Source organism: Alligator mississippiensis, chromosome 4 (assembly GCF_030867095.1).
Source record: "Alligator mississippiensis isolate rAllMis1 chromosome 4, rAllMis1, whole genome shotgun sequence".
Classification (NCBI taxonomy): Eukaryota; Metazoa; Chordata; order Crocodylia; family Alligatoridae; genus Alligator; species Alligator mississippiensis.
Genome location: NC_081827.1, coordinates 23,272,923 through 23,291,213, shown reverse-complemented (window position 1 = coordinate 23,291,213; position 18,291 = coordinate 23,272,923). Strand labels below are relative to the sequence as shown.

Below are 18,291 nucleotides of genomic sequence, written 5' to 3'. Positions count from 1 at the left end.
AGAGGTACTGCACACTTCAATTACTGTAGCAGTGACAATGAGGGTGACATAATCTGAGGTGTATTTCATGTCAGATTGGCTATGGTTAGTGAGAGCCACCATGTCACACTCTGTAATTAGTCGGCTAAAGAGGTTGTTTGCACTACAAGGCTATGTGGACAACTGGCAGTGTGTAAAGTAGTGTAGATAAGAGGGGGGGGTGTGTGTGGGCGGGGGGGGGGGGTAGGAGTGAAGCATCCCAAGCATTCTCTGAACAGTTTTTAGGTAAATTTTGTTTTAAACAAACACTGGTGTTTCCCTTAGGAAAAAATGTGATGGACCCTAATGGCTGGTATTTTTCTTCTTCCCTTCCTCACCTTTCCTCCCCAGAAAGATATGGCATCAGAGTTCACTGGATGCCATGCTCTTTGGCGGGGGGGGAGGGGGTGTAATTTCTCTTTTATCTGCTCCTTGACTTTTAATATGCTTACTCTTTAGGGATCAGTCCTTTTGCCTGTCCCTGAAATACTTCTGCATGGCATGGATGTAGCTTATGGGGGTGTTTTGAGCCTCTAGCCAAGACTTTAAAGACACGTGTCCCTACAGTTGAATTCCTAAGCTCTAACTGCTGTGAATCCATTTATTCCCACTCAAGTCAACTGGACACTTCTTGGGTACTAACCCCAGACTGAAAAGCCTAATTTTAGGAATCTATTAAAAAAACCCAACAAACCTTAGCCTATGTTTTTCAATTGGGGAGAATTAATAATTTACATAGTGAATGACCAAGAAATTCTTGGTGCTGCATTGATATCTGTTAGGTTAATTTAGGCTTTGGGCAACTGTCTGTTCTTAGTCCTGATACTATGACATGCAGAATGCCCTCAGCACCCAGGGGTGCCAGTGCAGGAGCTATAGGTGTTCAGTGTATGGGAAGATCACAGAAATGCTAGTGCTTCTCACACAGTGAATGGCTACCTTGCTGGAGATTTGATTCTTTAGAGGGCTCTGCTGACAGACGGTTTGTGAAGAAATACAATGCCGACTTGGATGACAGTGATGATAATTCTCTTTTTATGGAGGTTTGGGCTCTTTGGCTATCCTGATCCTCAGCAAACATGTTCTGAGATTTGGAGTGGAGATGTAACATCTGTTTTCTAAGCTTGTGTTCCCTGCTGTGAAAGCAGCTACTGTTTTACAGCATTAATCATATCCATGCCCCTTTCATAGATATTCTGATAGAGCTCTCTGAGTGACTGGGATTTTTGGCTGCATGTGGGGATTTGATGCCTCTGAAGTGGTTACGGAATCAGACCCTGTTTTAAAGCAAATTCAGTAGCCCCAGAGAAGCGGTAAAGGACATATTTACAACACTTTTTATTTCTTCATTTAGGTGTGCAGAGCCTCATCTCAGCAAGTATTTTTTGATATGCACTTTTAGGGCTAGAAATCAGTGATAGTCGGACCACAGCTACAAATGGATCTTCAACTAATCATTGCAGCTCTTTTCAGGAAATGTTTTTTAGGGGCGGTTTTTGCATCATGCATTGGGTATGTTTTTCCTGTAATTATGAATAATGAAACATATGCAACTATGCTGATTGCTTGTTCAGATGCCTCCTAGACAGCCAGGACTGAGAATTATTGAGATTGGTCTACTGGGCCTTGTTAGGCCTTGTTTCCAAAAAATATTTTTGCATTTTATGTGTAACGTCTCTCTAAGCCTGATGACTCTGCAATGATGATGGCTCTGTAATTCCAAAACAATTTATATCATGAAAAGCAAATCTAGGATTTTGATGATTAAAATTAAAAGACTTGACTGTCATTGTTGATCTACAGACTGGGTGCATACCAATCTTTCTTTGAGAGGTAGGTTTCTCATAATGACTTTATGAGACTTTTCTTTCTCAGTATGTACTGGCAGAATGGGGCAGTTCTGTTTTAACAAAACAAAGGTTCTCTTTATCTTGCTACAATCCAGCACCATATTTTTGATACAAAAATAAGTGACATTTTTATTTGTTTGTGTGATGCCCTCAGGTCCGCATTGTCCTCAAGCCCACGGTGTCCAAATATCATTTAGAGTTGTCTTTACTTTGATTTGAAAAACACATCTCTTTTGCTGGGATTCTCTTAATTATTCCCACTGAGGTTGCACAAATGGTCAGACAGATGTTCTTCACAACTTACTGACTTGATCTGTGAATTTGGGGGAGTCTCGAGGAAAGACCTCCAGTCTTAAGCATGTTTTGTTCATTAATTTCTGTTTCTAACTCTCTAACGCAGCCTGTTGTTGACTTTATGTGATTGTCTGTTTGCCCTTTCAGTACTGGGAGAAGGTTTGGGGGAGAGTTTTAGCAAGTCAGTTATTTTTGATAGACATGTTTATAATTTGCTTCCATTCTGCCTGAAGACTGGTTATAGCAGTTAAACTCCTGTTTCTGCCTATGCAATAGGTTAACTAAGAGCTTCAGACATACAAACAATATCCTTTAGTTTTACTGCAACTGTCAATTTTCAGTGTAACTTCACATAATTGTTCTGAATGCTTTAACCCTGTCCACTCCTACCCCCGAATGCAACTTCTGTGTGTGGTAACAGCCTACAGCATTAAGGCACAGCTGTTTAGTTCTGTACCTGGCATATCCTTAAGGTTATGGAAGGATGTTGGTCTGATTAATTGGACCTTTTTTTGATTGCTAATTTAGATAGAGTACTACTTTGAATGTCTATATTGTGTCTCAGCCAAAAAACTAAAATGCTTTATAAAGTTTGTTTTAAATAACTCTGTGATGTATTACTGAACTGATATTCTTTTCATTCTTTGATTACTTCCTTACCTTTAGAAACTTAATCACTTTAGATTAGGCAGAGGCAAGGTAGAGGAACTCGCATTAGAAAACTTTCAAATTCATTGATATGATCCTGATATTCTTTGTAGGGAAATTAGCTAAGTTAGGGCTCAGTTGAGCACATGCTTAAGTTCTACACTGAATGGGAGCATTATGGGAGTTGGATGCTGAATGGTTCAGGACTGATATTTTCACTAGGGGTGTCAATTCTTTGGTGCTAAGGGGCTCCCACTAAGGGGCACTATTGGGTAGCTATCCTTTCCAGGCAAACACATGTCATTTCTGCTTTGGAGAGGTGACCACTCCTTGTTGAACAGGCCACAGATTCCTGTTTTCTCTTTTATTTGGTATTATGAGGCTGCTCTATTACTGTCATGGATCATCTCTTCTGACAAGAGAGCTGGAGCTGGTCTGGGTCTCTCTTCTGGGGTCTGCCAACAGGGATTATATGTTAGTTAAAATGGATTTTAAATGTCAGAGTGACAATTTGCCATATGTTGCAGTGGGCTGAGGGCCTTTTTGGCTGTGTTGCTGTTCCCAAAAAAAGTTTGACAGAGCCTGTGTATAAGCTACTATTATTACTATGCAAATTGAATATACCACAATCTGTCATCCCTGATATTACTATTCAAAAGTTCTTGAACAACCAGTGAGTAATGACTCATCATGCACTAGCTTAAATATTTGCCTTAATCATGGTATTTTTTCAAATGCACAGGCCAGGAAACATTGTAGTTACCACAAACACTGCCAGCTGGCAAACTTTTGAGTTGTAATGGTACTGACTGCAGTGTTTTTAAAGGGGAAGATGGATAATAGTCAAGAATAATATCAGCCTAGAGCAAACCCCAAATACAATATTTTTGGGAGCTCAAATAAATACAGTGTTAAACTTTTAAGATTACTTTTACATTTTCAAATGTCTTCATAGCTCCTGAGCTTATATGAAAAATAAAACTGCAAATACTGAAATACATTAAACTCACTGTTTTTACTTGTATTTTGTATCAACTGGAGTCAGGAAGAAATGAAGGCCTCACAAAAGAGAGATTTCAAATCCAATTTTGTGTAGAAATGGTTACGTGGCTGCATGCTCTATCCTGCTGATGTTTTCTTTTAAGTATTTCCAGAGAGCTTTTACATATCATGTCCCTTATCTTAGAATCACCAGGCTTTATTTGAAGATACTATACGGGGCTACAAGGTCTTTGTAGATTTTGAAAACTTCAGAGCCCTGGGCTCTTACAATGTGGCATATTGAAGTCCATGCTTCTTTTTTTGTTGGTTTGCATTGTATATAACATTTTTAATCTCGACATCCATCCTGGCTGTAATGACCTCAGAAGAACCATTCCATCTGAGGGAAACAACTTTAAATTGGAAAGCTCCATTAGCTCCACAAACTGTACATGTGTAATTTGAATAGCCCTGCTGATTTTCATATAACTACTACTGGAGATAAAGTTAAGCACATTAATGAGTGATTCCATGAGCAGAGCCTAAATGTGAATTGATATACTGGCATACATTTTAAAGAATCCTTAACATTACTGCAGTATGTTAGATCAGTAATATGATTTACTATTGCCTGAAATTATACCCACTTTTTAGAAGTTAAAAAAATAAAGAAGTTTCCAAGGCCATAACAACACAAAACAGAAATTCAAAGTCAGATTAAAGAATCATGCTGCCTATCTTGCTCAAAAGAGCAGATACTGTCTTTTTATTCCAAACTGACTTCCGCGTACATTGTTGGAGATTGTCTGACAAGAAAGGTTAAGTAGCAAGTGAACACTGCTTAATCCTGTATCACTAAAGTCAATGGGATTTTTGCCACTGAGTTACGTGGTAACAGGATCAACTCCTATGACTCAAAATGTACAGAGAAATACCAATAAAAGTGTAAAAGAGGCTGCTTTATCAAGCAGATTATCCGAATGGATCAGCAACTCCCAGCACACTCACAGATGTCCCTAAAGTATTCAAAGTGCCCCCTCCAAAGTATATATATTTTAAGCATTGTCTATGCATATAGCTTAGATAGAAGTGCTGTATAATATCTATACAGGCACTTAAACACATGCACAAATCATTCATATTCAGGGAAGCACTTTAGGTACTCAAGTGCTGGGTCCTAAATCTGTAATTAATTCTTAGCACAAAACAAAGGTAGTTTAATCACATGGGTATATACATACATGTACATGGGCAAATATATAAATGGAAACCCACCATATTCTGGGACCTGGCCCGTTCCACGCTTCAGCAGCAGCCGCACTCTCCTGCCACCAGACTTGATAAGCTCTATTGCTCTGGCATGTGTCATGTCCCTTGTGCTTTCTCCATTGATTTCAATTATTTGATCCCCAACCTGTCAGGTAAGAGGAATATCAAGTCAGGAAAAAATTGCAGTAAAATGAGCATTTGAAAAAAGAGACATATTCAGTGGATCACAGGTTACCTGAATGACAGGCAGACATATCAAGGTAAATGTGTTCTTGTTTGTCTGAAGGATACTACTGACAGTCTAAATAATCCCCGAAATATATTCTCCTGAGTTTGAAATATCAAATACTGCTCATGTTTTGTTAATATCAATGAAATGCATTTGTAATCTGTCTCACATCTTTTGTATAAAAGTGACTTTTTTCAACTGCTTGATGTCACAGGAAACTTTTCCCCTTGTCTGTACTTTTATACAACACAGTGAAGTTTTAAACTGAAAACACTTCACTGTATTTGGTTTTCTGCCATTGCATTGGAAGCAGAGTTTCACAGTATAATCCTATCATTCTTAAATCCACATCACAATAACTGAGCATGCAACCAATTTTTGATGTTATGGTAAAATGGGTAATATTAAATAAACCAGGAAAATTTGACATCCATGCTGGTTACTGCTTAGGTTAAATAGAAAAACAGTGTGTGTGAGATCATTTTTTGAACTGTAGATTCATAAAAATTTTTTCACTATGTAAGCCACAGGTAATACAGCCTCATGAACTGAGAATAACAAACTCCATTTCTATGTCTCATTTTGCTCATCTGTAACATGGGGGCAATAGTAATTGCTTACCAGCTGCATCAGAGATGCTGGGAGATTAGGTTTTTTTTTTCATATTTGTATTTTTTGTGTATTTTAAAGATAAAATTAGGTTATTTTATAACAGCAGCAGTTGCCACAGTAATACAGTATTTACACAAATCCAAGATGACCCTGAATTTAAGATAAATCCCCAATAATTACATTCTACACATGGAAAATGTATACATTTGTTATAATTTTTCAGGGACACAGGTTGTAGCCATATTGATCTACAGGCAAAAGGATATGAATATGAATGATCATAACCAGAAGGAAACATAATTCAATATCCTGCTTGGCACCAGACAACATCAAGATAAATAGACAGTTTTAACTTTTATCTGAGCCTAATTTGCACAAAATGAACTATTTCAACCAGGAGACCTTATAACACCTTCAGCTCTCCTGTAAAATATGAATTTTCATTTCCACATAGGATAAATTTTACAATCTTTGCATTCTCCTATGCCCGAGGAAGGATGCGTGCGCCCAACAGCTTGCAAATAAAGAATTTTTTTTTTGCAAATACCTAGTTGGTTTAATAAAAGATATCACCTCTGCCACGAGTTCTGATTCCTTATAATATTTCATGTATAGAACTTAATTATTGGAGAACTGTCTTAAATACATCCCCACTACTGTAGTGGGAAAAGCAGTGGTAGGGGGTTAGGTGGTGGGGGAGGCAATAAGGGGGCAGGCAGTTGGGGGGGTAGGAGGCAGGGAGCAGGCAGTATAGAGGTGGCTTGGGGCAGGAGTAGGGGAGACAGTCAAGGTAGGTGGTGTGGAGGAGGCAGTGGGGTGTGGGACAGGCAGCTTACCACCTGCTTCCTGTCCTGTCCATGCACTTACCCTACCTTGTGCCTGCAGCTCCCACAGCCTCTGCTCCCCACCTACCCCACTGCAGGCCCTTCCTCCCATCTCCCCTGATGCCCCCCGCCTGCAGTTCCTCCCTGCTCCTGTTGGTTACCCCTGCTCCAGCGTTGGAAGGCTCCATCCCTGCTGCAGCTTGGGGAAGAGAGCATGGCCCCAGCCCGACACTAGCAGTGGTGTGGATCTGGCACCACTGCTATTAGGCTGGGTTGGGGCTGTGCTCTATGCCCCAGTCTGTGGAGGAGACAGAGACTGGGCCTGCTAGTGGGGTGGGGCCCAGAGGCTGCCAAGGGGAGAGGCGGCATCCACAGCATCTGCAGCTTTGGCCCTAACCTAAGGGAGCTGCAGCAGCAGCCTGCCCTCCCCCCCTTCCTCTGCCTTGTATTCGAATCCAAGACGAGGGGCTTCTCCATCCATATTAAATTTCGACCCCCCCCATCTTGGAATAGAGTAAATAAAAAGTTTCCCCTGTTTTTATTCTTCTACTATGGCATATTGTTTAATTGGATCTATTTTTGTATCATCATCATAGCATGTTTAATTTTAATTGGTAGAATATATGATCTTATTATATGCGTTTACCAATAACTGTGTATTATATACTTTTATTATATTAATTATACTGCCAATTTCACAGTATTATTTTAGCAAAAGCTACAGACAAACTACCTACCTAATAAAAAAGTATGCTAGTGTTTAAAAAATCTGTCATAATTCAATCATACTGGATGCAAATTGGAGTATATTGTAAAAAGAAAAGTTTTCCAAGATATTAAAGAAGCTCTTGCATATGGTATTTCACTCATATAGTTTTAGCTATGATGAGCAAACCCTGAGAGATTCTGACTTCAGGTTCAGTTAAATAAGTAACTAACACCTGAATTTCTTAAGGGCAGGGCATGTAGGAATGGGTTTTAACAGAGATGTTTGGTCCCACTCATGTTCCTTGGGTGCCTACTAGTGATAGCTCCAGGCTTTTAGTTTCAGCACCATTGAATGAAGCCAGGCTGTCATGAACTGTCATGTTTTAAAGCAGTATAGATGCAGGACCAATAAACTTTCCCCTCTTATTTCTCCCAGCATCCTCCCCACACTCAAAACAGTGCACTGGAACTGAGAACCCCCAGAGAAAGTCAGGAGCAACCCTGTATGGGTGTGGGGAAGCCAAAAAAACTGACCCAAAACTAGAGAATAAGTAGGTCTGTTGGCTTTGCAGTAGCACAGTGATTCAGGATCAGGTTTGGGAAAGATTTTGCTTATCGCTTTTTCCTTGCGCTCATCTGCATAAAACTCTGCATCTGCTCTCTCCAGGATTAATCTGTTCCTGTATTTTACAGCCTGAAGATAGTTTCCTTAGCAAGACAACTGTTTGCTATGTGTGCATTTGCATCCATACTTCCCTGCATTTCTTTCACCCTCCCAATTTTGATTCCTGGTTTAGCGCTTTGATTCTGTTGGTCAGCTGGCCTTGGCTGAGCCTGCATGTCTCAGTGATGAGTGAAACAATAGCTTTCAGTCACATCTGGTTAGCATAAGCAGAAATGAGTAGAGAAAAAGGCTGTAAGAAGCAACTCTTCTGCAGTCTGCGTGATGCAGAAATTACACAGCCACCTGTTCATTTTGCAAGACAGTTAAATCAGCAACGTGGCCAAGTGGCAGGTGAGCACCATATTAGTAGTATAACAGCCTTTAGTGTTAATGTTTTGCAGCTGTGCCGAAGACGCTTCAATTCATTTTGTCCACACCTGCAACCAATCCTCAGAATGCGACTCAGGAGGATGTCTGACCTAGTGGAGGTAATATAAATAAGGTGCAGTAGCTGATAATCAGCAACTTCAGGAAGAATCAGTAGGAGCACAGCTGAGTAGGTTAAATGATTGCATTTATCAGTGCTAGAACAGCACGGCTGCTTTGTAACAGCTCAACAGGATCAGAACTTTATTTGCTTGCATCTAAACCTCTCTCACAGTTGGGGAGGCACCTGCCTGCCAGCCAGGCATATCTAATTTTAAAGTGACAACACCACGTATTGTAAGAAAGATTACAAAACAGACTAGGAGGACTATATAGGCTTTTATACACATAAGTTTTTGTGCCCAGATGTGCCAGAGATCTGGTACATTGGAGTAGACTCGATTAATTGAGTCTGCTCCACACATGAGCTAATGCGCAGGGTGCTTGCGGTTGTATAAGTGGTGAAATGAGCGTTTGCACGCAGAAAATGGCGGCGATGTGCCTTTGAACAAAAACACCTTCTATGTGTTTGGTTTTTACTTATTTGGTTTAGTCCTCTATTACACTCTGAAATGGTCTGCCTTGGGTTTTTGCCCTGTTGTTTTCCTGCCTCATATTGCATCCCTCTGAAAAGTTCCCTTATTTCCTTCTTTGGATGAAGTACTATTATGCCAAATGAGAATGTAGCGTACATGAAAGCAACAACAAAACCAATGTGATGGCTGAGTGAAAATGCTACATTTTCATAAAGGCAAGGCTATTACTGTGGGGGTGAGGGGTGGAGGCTGGGGGACTAGCCCCCTGTCTTTGTGTTTAGCTCAATGTACATTTTTAGATAAAAATGGTGACATCTGAGGCCCTAGTGAGGACAGTGGGAAAACTCCCTAAGGGTCAGACTGTATCTTAGGGCCTCGTTACACAGTAATTTTAGGTGGCTTCTGGAGGTCTTAAGCCATTTGTACATGCCACAAAACTGGCCTTTAAAGTGGCTTAATGCCCTATTGCACCACTTTAATGGTGCAGCTGTTTACACATGTCGGCGGTATAATGTGCGTTAAATGACTTTGGGACGCAGCAAAATAAAACATGTCCAAGGTGTTTTAGTTTGCTACCTTACAGCCATGGAGGGAAGCACCGGGCCCCATGCAGTTCGGGGGCTGTGCAGGCAGCCCCGCAGGCAGGCTCCACTGAAGGAAAAAAAAAAAGAAATCAGCAAGCCTGATCTTTTTCTTTTTTTTTTTTTTTCTCCCTGGAGCCTGCCTGCCTGAGCTGCATGTGGACCTGGTGCTTCCCCCTGTGCCACCCCCAGGAACGCCTGAGCCAGATGCCTGTGGGCAGGTGCCACCTGGGGAGCGCCACTGCTGTCATGGAGGGAAGCACCAACCCCCCCCCCCCAGTTCAGGGACTGCTCGGCCTGCCAACAGCTCCCCCTCCCCTTCCCTGCTGCCAGAGAGGCAGGTAAGGATTGGGCCCGACCCTTGTGTACACGCCATGGAGGTTTACTTTGACCTAAATTGAAGCGGTGTTTTTAAATAACCACCACTTCAATTTAGGGAGAATTAAACCGAAGTAAACCCCCGTGGCATGTACAAATGGGCATAATGCCTGGCCTGGCTGCACATAAACACCTTTTAAGAGGCTTAAAGCACTTGTTATTCATTTTAAAGCTATGTCACTCTAGGGCAGGGTTATCTTTAATCCACCTAATTTTGCTACTGTTCCATTAACATGTGGCCAACTCCAGGCAGCTATTCCACCCAAGCTGAAGTCCTCTAGCATCCCAAGATACAGTAGCCCCTCAGACAAGTGGAGATGCCAGGGTGCAGTGGGGCTGTGCATGGTGCCTTGCCCCTGGGCATGTCAGGCAGAGTGAATGCTATAGCCTGGAGCACCCAGAGGCCATGGTGCTCCCCGGCCACCACTGGGACTGGCTCTGCTCCCACCAGGCAGATTAAGGAGGTTCAAGTGCAGTGGCTGGGGGGCATGCCCCTCTCCCCACTGCTGGGATTGGCTTTGCTCCTGCCCAAAACCTGTCAGCAGAAGCAGAGTTGGTCTGTGTGGTGGGGGGCAGGGGGAAGTGGGGGGAATACACCACTCCTCTGCCACTGTTGAGATCGGCTCTGCTCCCATCAGGGAGCTCCCAGCAGGAGCAGAGCTGGTCCCAGTGGAAGCCGTGCTTGGACTGGTTTCCTCTGCCTGGCAGGAGCAGAGTTGGTCACAGCAGTGCTTGGGGAGATGGTGCTCCCCGCCACTGTACTTGAACTGGCTTCCTCTGCCTGGTGGGAGCAGAGCTGATCCTACCCCTATCTCCTTGCTTTGCCCCAGCTTACTAAGCTTCTAGTGTCAAATCACAGTTGTGCAGGTGAGGGATAGTTAGAACAGGTTTTTTGCCTTACGGTGTGCCTGCCGCACTAAGCTGATTAACATTTATGTGGCTTTCAGTGTAAAGTGTAACAAGGTCCTTAGAAACACAAAGCCAAACCAGGATACAAAGCGGATCTGCCTGTTGGATAATGCAACATGCTTCTCAGGTTGCAGCCAGCTCATTCTCTTCGTCTCACTTTAGCCTCACTTTGCAGCTTTGTTCAGATTACGAGGGAGTAGTCCCTGAGCATTTCCAGGGCAGAAATGGATAACATTCCTGCCCCCTATACATGGTGAATGAAGGACAAAGGCTCCTTCTGCGCTTCCCACAAGCATGGGCCTGAAACACTTTTAGCAGAACTGTTTCTAAATATCATCCTCATCTTAAGCATAATTTGCCAGGCCAGCCTAAACCTACACAAACCAGTGCTTGATCATGCCATACATTTGCTTAACAGGTCTAAAAACAGCTCTCCTGTTTAAGGCCATAGTGGCCTCTTAAAACATGTTGGTATGAATTGTTTTCAAATGACTAAATTTGATGTGAGAAATGCTAGGGCAGATCAAATGGAAGCAGTGTTTTAAAACTGTGGTTCTGAGTATAAGCCTGTTATAACTCCTCTGCACTCCTGAGATGACAGAAAGATTTTAATCCATTTTAATATATAAAAAGGTTAAGTTAATGTCACATTTTTTCCTCTGCCAGCTGCCTTTGTTTTGGTCTCATTGGCCATTACAACGGAAATAACTTGCTATTAAAATAACCTTTTATGTATTTTGGTGGATTAAAATATTTATTTTAATATGATCAGTATGTGGCTCATTTTTCTCCCCCATGTTTTACAATACAAATGGTGCATATTAGAAATGTGAGAAGAGTTTAAAAAGGCAAAAAATCTTGGTCTCATTGAACTGGGTCAAAAGAAATAACTCTGTCCAGTTTATAAAAATCTTTGTAAATTCCTAGTGATGGCAACACCACTGCCCTGACAATGATCCAGTAATGCCAACTGTTGTGAAACCATCCTGAGATTCGGGATTTCAAAGTCAAAATAACTCTAACTTGCAATCTCTTGATCCAACCCTCAGACCTTCAGATTGTCCCAGCTGGTAAGTGGAGGGAAACAGGTGTGTGGGGGGGAGGGGATTGAGGCCCCCATGGTAAGGGAGGAATGGCAGCAGGGGTAAGTGGGGCCCTGGAGCCGGGGTGGGTCTTTCAGAGGTGGGGGGGCAGGGACAGAGGTGAGCTGCCCGCCATGGGCTGGGGCTCTGCGCCCTGCTGCCTTGTTCCAGAAGCTCAGCTGTGTGACCCCAGTGTGCCTCCTGCCGCTGGGTGGGCAACAGATGTGCTGCATGGCCAGCATGCCCCATGTCCCCTGCCCACGTGGTGGGTGGCAATAGCATCACATGGCTGAGCTCCTGGGGCAAGGTAGCAGGGCACAGAGCCCCAACCCGCAGTGGACAGCCTGCCTCTGCCCTGTGGGGCATGTACCTCCATGCTTCCCCTGGGGGTGTGCACTGTTACATTCCTCCCTCATGCCTCTGGATGACCCATCCTGGCCCTAGGGCCCCATTCACCCCTGCCCCTATCCCCACTCCCTCACTGTGGGATCCTCCATCTGCCCCGCAACAACCCGTCCCCCTCTTCCCCCACATCCCTCCCTCTCCCTCCCACCCCTTTCCCTCCACTTACCAGCTGGGTGTTGTCTATGTCTCTGTCTGTCTCCTCCTCATTCCCAAGCCACAGCCCACCCAGCCCTGCTGCTGCTTCTCACTCCTGACCCACAGAACCCTGCACCCTGCCAGGGTGTGTGTGTGTGTGTGGGGGGGGGGGACCCTCCTCTCTGGGCTCCAAACTCCCCCCCTCCTCCCCCCAGACACCAACACTTTTATAAATAACTGCCCCCCCCCACACTTCAAAAATAGCATCTCATGATTTATATGCCAATCTCTTGATTTTTTTTAAAGAGTTCGTCTCATGATTTTTGGCATGGTGGGGTTGGCAATACTGATAATCCATCCTGGGTTCCAGGCCCTTTCCCAGGACTCTGTAACCTTTTGACATTAAAAAATCACTGGATAAATTGAGTATACTGTCCTGGGAACATGGACTGGAACCTGGGGCACTTTCTCCCCAGGTAAACACAGTTTCAGCAGGATGCTGTGGAGGTTCTGCTCCTACCCACAATGGAACAGCCTGTAGTCTGATGGTTCAGGCACTCTGGGTGGGAAAATGTGACTTTCAACTCTGCTAGGTAGAAAAGGCCTCCCAGTTCCTTGATGAGTGCTTGAACCAGCTATGAACTCACTGCCCAGAGGCAGTCTCTCTCTATTTCCATCTATTGCCTCCTCTGTGAAATCCTGTGAAATGCCTGATGAAGGGTGTTTGTTCCTGAAAGCTTGCAATTAAATAAATTTTTGGTGCAAAAATCTTGTTGGTCTAATAAAAGATACCATCTCTGCTATAAGTCCTGATTGCCTTTTTCTCTAGACCAGTATGGCTACAATCTGGATACCTGAACTACTATGTGTTGTTTGTCCTTCACAAGCGAAGATGACTGCATCTGGGGGGAGGGAGGGGAAGAGAAGAGAGAAAGGAAGTGGGAAAGAAAAAGGAAGGGAGAAAAGAGAAAGGGAGAAAGAGAGGAAAAAGGAGAAAACAGAGAGGAGGGAGGTGGAGGCTAGGTCGTGTGGGTATGCAGATGATTTATAAGCCCAATCTTTGCCGTGAACAATTTGCTGCTGCAGGGGCAGGAAAGTGATGAGGACTGGACAGACGAGGTCCTCATTTTCCTGGCCACGCATTTCCTCACTGCTTTTGCTGTGTGCCACTGCTCAAGCCCAGTGCTCTGCTTTGGACCGATGACCTCCAGGATGGACGGTCATGAGCGATTTGCTCCCGCAACTCTGGGTTGATGCCGAAACTCTTTAGGGACATCTTTATGGTGTCGAAACTCTTTAGGGACATCTTTATGGTGTCCTTGTACCGCTTCTTTGGTGTGCCGCGAAAGCATACTCCATTTGACAGCTCACCGTAGAAGATTTTCTTCGGCAGGCAAGTGTCGGGCATTCTTGAAAAGTGGCTGGCCCATCTTAGCTGTGTCAGTTTCAGTAAGGTGTAGATACTGGGGAGAGGTGAGCTTCTGAGCACCTCCGTGTCCAGAATCTTGTCCTGCCACTTGATCTTCAGTATCTTTCGCAGGCAGCACAGGTGGAAGTGGTTTAGATTCTTGGTATGGCGCTGGTAGATGGTCCAGGTTTCACAGGCATAAAGGAGGGTCAGGAGACTGAAGGCTTTGTAAACCTTCAGTTTCATTGACACTCTGATGCCTCTGAAGTCCCAGACCAACTTACAGAGTTTGCCAAAGGCCACGCTGGATTTTACTAGCCTTCCATTGATTTCATCGTTGATGTGGCCAACACGGGAGAGAGTACTACCTAGCTAGGCAAACTTGTTGACCATCAACACTTGTTGGCCTTTAACTGAGATGTGTAGTTCCTGGGGTATTGTGCCAGGCACAAGTTGAAACATCACTTCAGTCTTCTTTGTGCTGATAATGAGTCCAAAGTTGTCGCAGGCTGAACCACTAGATGAATATATAAAAGATGTGGGGTACCATCCCTTTCTTTACCTGGGCTTTAAAAAGATGAGATCTGGTCTGCTATGTTTGGGGAAGGGGGACATTCTTTGTAACTTGTGAAAAGACTGATTGCAGGTGCCTATTCTCAGGAAAGGATTTTGAGTAGATAGAGGTGGCTTTCTACTGCTCTCGGTGAGGTCCTTTGTCTTTGAAGAGATTAGGCCCCTTCCCTGCCTTCAGTGTTTTCTATTGACTCTCTTTAGGCAACAGACTGTTCTAGATCTTTCTGAGGCATGAAACTCCTCATTCATTGTATAGGCAGCCTAAGCACTAGCAGAGGCATCTGGATTTCATTTGGGACTGCAGCACCTCACTTTTAGGCAACCAAGATCTTAACTAGATATAGCACCAAATCACTTAGGGTGCAGACAGAAGTCACAATTTCCACCTGATCTGGCCACAGAAAGCAAACACAAGTGCATGGCTGCAGACAGCTTAAAAAATGGCCGATTGGGTGAAAATCTGAACCCTCATTGGATGAGTAGTCAGATGAAGACGTTTCAAAACAGAACATCTTCTGTAATTGTGTCTGTGCTGCCTGCCAGCCTTGCTGTTATCTGAATGGAGGGGGGAGGGAGTGGGAAAGGGAGTGGAGGGAGTTCAATTTGGGGGGGTTTTCAGCTCCAGCTGAAACCAGGGAAAACCAGCTGCGGATTGGCAGCCAGCAGCTAGATTGCCCTCCCCCCTGAAACCAACAACGAACTTCGTTTTGTTCCAGGAGATCGCTGTAACTCCGAACCCTTCCTGCAAAGTGTTCTCACTTACAGCGGGGAGCTGCACTTCTGTCTGCACACGTAATTTAGTTACCTGATTGGAAGTGACCTGCTTGAAAATCTGACCATTGTTTAACAATGCTCTTTCAGCAAAGTTCAGTTGTGTTTTGGGAAAACGTAGCATAACACATCATAGCTCAGCCAAAGAACAGGCCAGATACCCAGGTATCTTTACGTAATGTGCCTGTGATTTTGGGCGCTTTCATTCCTCAATCTTGAAATGCGCAAAAAGTGTATGAGGCATTGAGAATGTAGCCCTTGTACTGCAATCCTTTGCCTTCATGAAATCACAAGTCGTGGCTTCAAATCTTTTATAATAAAATGTAATTAAAAAAAATAAAAGAACGTTACATGGGAATAGTGTCCAGGGCTGTAATGAAAGCAGCCCTTCTGGAGGTAGAGGGCTGTATGGGGGCTGTTCATGTGAACTGAGTTAGTGGTTGCATTCCAGGTCCCCAGTAGGCAAGCACAGCATCATACCACCCCCACAACTGGCACTCCCTGTGATTTGTAACCTTCTTGGCAGTCTCAACAAAGAGAACAATGCCTGAATGAGTTATTCTTCTCTCCCTCAAAATGTTCCCATCAGCTTCAGGTTGAAACAGATTGGCAGCTCTGTATGGAAAGCTCACATGCCTGCTGCCTGTGAAAATGCAGTATTCAGGGTTAAGAATTTGGCAACTTTTACATGCATTAATTTCACATTATTTTTTTAAAAGAAAAAGAAAGTAGACTTTGTGAAATTTTCACTACTGGGTGAGAAAAATGCCTATCCAAATCCATTATTTCTTTTACCAACACAATGGACTTATCTAGAATGTTTTCGTATTGTAGTCCTATATTGTGGAAGCACAAAGTGAACACTGTTCATTCTTTTTTGCTAACCAGTTTTTAAGTTGCATATTAATGACTTGACTATAATTATTAAAGTAGTGTGTGTATGGGGGAAGGCTCTCTAAAAACAGGCTGTTTCAGTTCAGGTAAATTCAGACTTTTCACCCATGCATAAGAACAACTGAGCTATAAAATTAGGCAGCATGTTTTCTGGCAGTAATGAGAAGATAATATTCCTAAAGAGTATTTAAGCAACATCAGTATTGATAGGTTAATTAGAAATAAAATGTAAAGTTTTCTTATATCATTAGAATAAAGAGCCTCTGATATACATGACTTAGGTTACACACGTTCAGAACGATCCCTATTTTATAGTTAAGGACTTAAAAATATAAGTCAACTAGCTCATCCAGTCAGACTTTCACAAGCATGCAACACAAGCAAGAAATGTATCAAGTCTTCACATGTATATGTGTCCTTGTACATTTTTAATTACACCAGCCTACCTTAAGCTTGCCTCAGCCACTGTGTAATTCTTGAATAAATATGTATGTCAATAAAGAGATGAACAAGCTCCTTGCTGCACAAAAATGAATGTAATTGCATACATTTTTTCATTCTCTGTTAAATGGGAAAACCTAATAGAGAAAGCAGCCCCTGATGATTTTGTTCAGAGGACATTGCTGTCTACCATCTTATTAATGCATTTTATAATTAAACCTCTGGAAAGAAACTAATTATGCTCCACTCCTCTTTTATGGGCACTCTATTTTACAACTGAAACATGTTTTTAACATTTTTTGCATACATTTGCTGTTAATGAAACTGAAAGACTAAGGGCTTGTCTGTACTTGGAAATTTAACAAAATTGCTATTCTGGAAAGCTTTTTTTTGGTGAAATTCCCCAAGTAGCCAAGCCTGAATATCACTGCCTGGAGGTATGCACAGTGTGAATAGGTGCTGTTTAAACTTCCTCACAGAGGGTGTTGTCTGTGCATCAAAATCTGGATTTACATCACCCAGCAGGAGCCAAGTCATCAAATATACCCAATTACTGTGTAAATTATTGATGTGGATTGAACTGAGACCCACACAAGAGCACGGGTGTCTGTTTCTAGTGACAATAATGCATTGCTCTACTCCCTGCTTTTCAGCAGATATTTGAAGTGGAAGAAGCAACCAAGGGTAGAGCTAAAATGACCTGGATAAACTGAAGAAATAGTCCAAAGTCAATCAGATGAAATTCAATAAGGGCAAATGCAAAATCCTGCAATCGGGATGGAATAATTGCATGTACAAATACAGACTGGGGAATGATTGGCTAGGCTCCAGCACAGCAGAGAAGAACCTTTCAGAGAAATACCTGAAGGGTGATTATAAAGAGGATGAAGATAGCTTTTTATGTATGGCTGTACAGGACAGGAGTAGGAGCAATGACCTCATATTGCAGCAGACAAAATTTAGGTTGGAGATTAGGTGAAACTTTCTGGGTGTGTAGAAATATTCAGTTCAGGTAAACATAGTTGCATGGTCTAACTTAGTTCACCCACGTGTGGACCTTAGACTTAGATCCCTAGTTAGGTTGATCTAAGTGCCAAACGGTACAGATATTCCTCAAAGGTTAGATCAGTCAGAAAATGGCTGGCCTGATCCAACTCAGTTCTCCTGAGAGGAGAGCTACGTTAGATTTTGACCGATCTAACAGAACATCCATACCTGTTTGGAGTACAGCTCTGGGGCAGGGAAAGCCCAGCGGCACCCCAGCCCAGGGGCTCTGCTTTTACCCCGCTTACCCTGGCCACCACATTATTTTTAGCCCCCTTGAGCATGCTGAACTCTGCCCTGAATCTGCAAACTGCCCCTCCCAGGCTGGTTTTACAGGTGTTTACCAATGCTTGATCAAAATAAGTTCAGGTTGGGGGGAGGGAAGGGCACCCCCTTCAGATGGACAACCAACATCTGTTGGGGGGGATTGTCTGTCTGGGGGTGGGGAGAGGGGTTGAGGGACTAAAATAGTCAGGGTGGAAGAGAGTCTTCCCAATCCTGCCAACTCCCACCCTACCCCTGGACCTTACCAACCCCCGCAAGGACCCTGCCCACCCCTCTGCCACCCCAACTTACTTCAATCAGGTGTCCAGCCCTGGCAAAGGTCTGTA

General features: G+C 43.3%; 1 protein-coding gene and 1 long non-coding RNA gene across 2 annotated transcripts in view; one reads left to right on the top strand and one right to left on the bottom strand.

Annotated features, from left to right (window-relative positions):
• The window catches only part of MAGI2 (membrane associated guanylate kinase, WW and PDZ domain containing 2), a 1,249,850-nt gene that overhangs the window by 32,749 nt on the left and 1,198,810 nt on the right, over window positions 1-18,291 (bottom strand). The window contains exon 21 of the mRNA XM_019487511.2: window positions 5,067-5,205. Coding sequence (XP_019343056.1) covers window positions 5,067-5,205 — 139 coding nt within the window. The remainder of the gene's footprint in view (window positions 1-5,066; window positions 5,206-18,291) is intronic.
• The window catches only part of LOC132249961 (uncharacterized), an 88,968-nt gene that overhangs the window by 23,999 nt on the left and 46,678 nt on the right, over window positions 1-18,291 (top strand). The window lies entirely within an intron of this gene.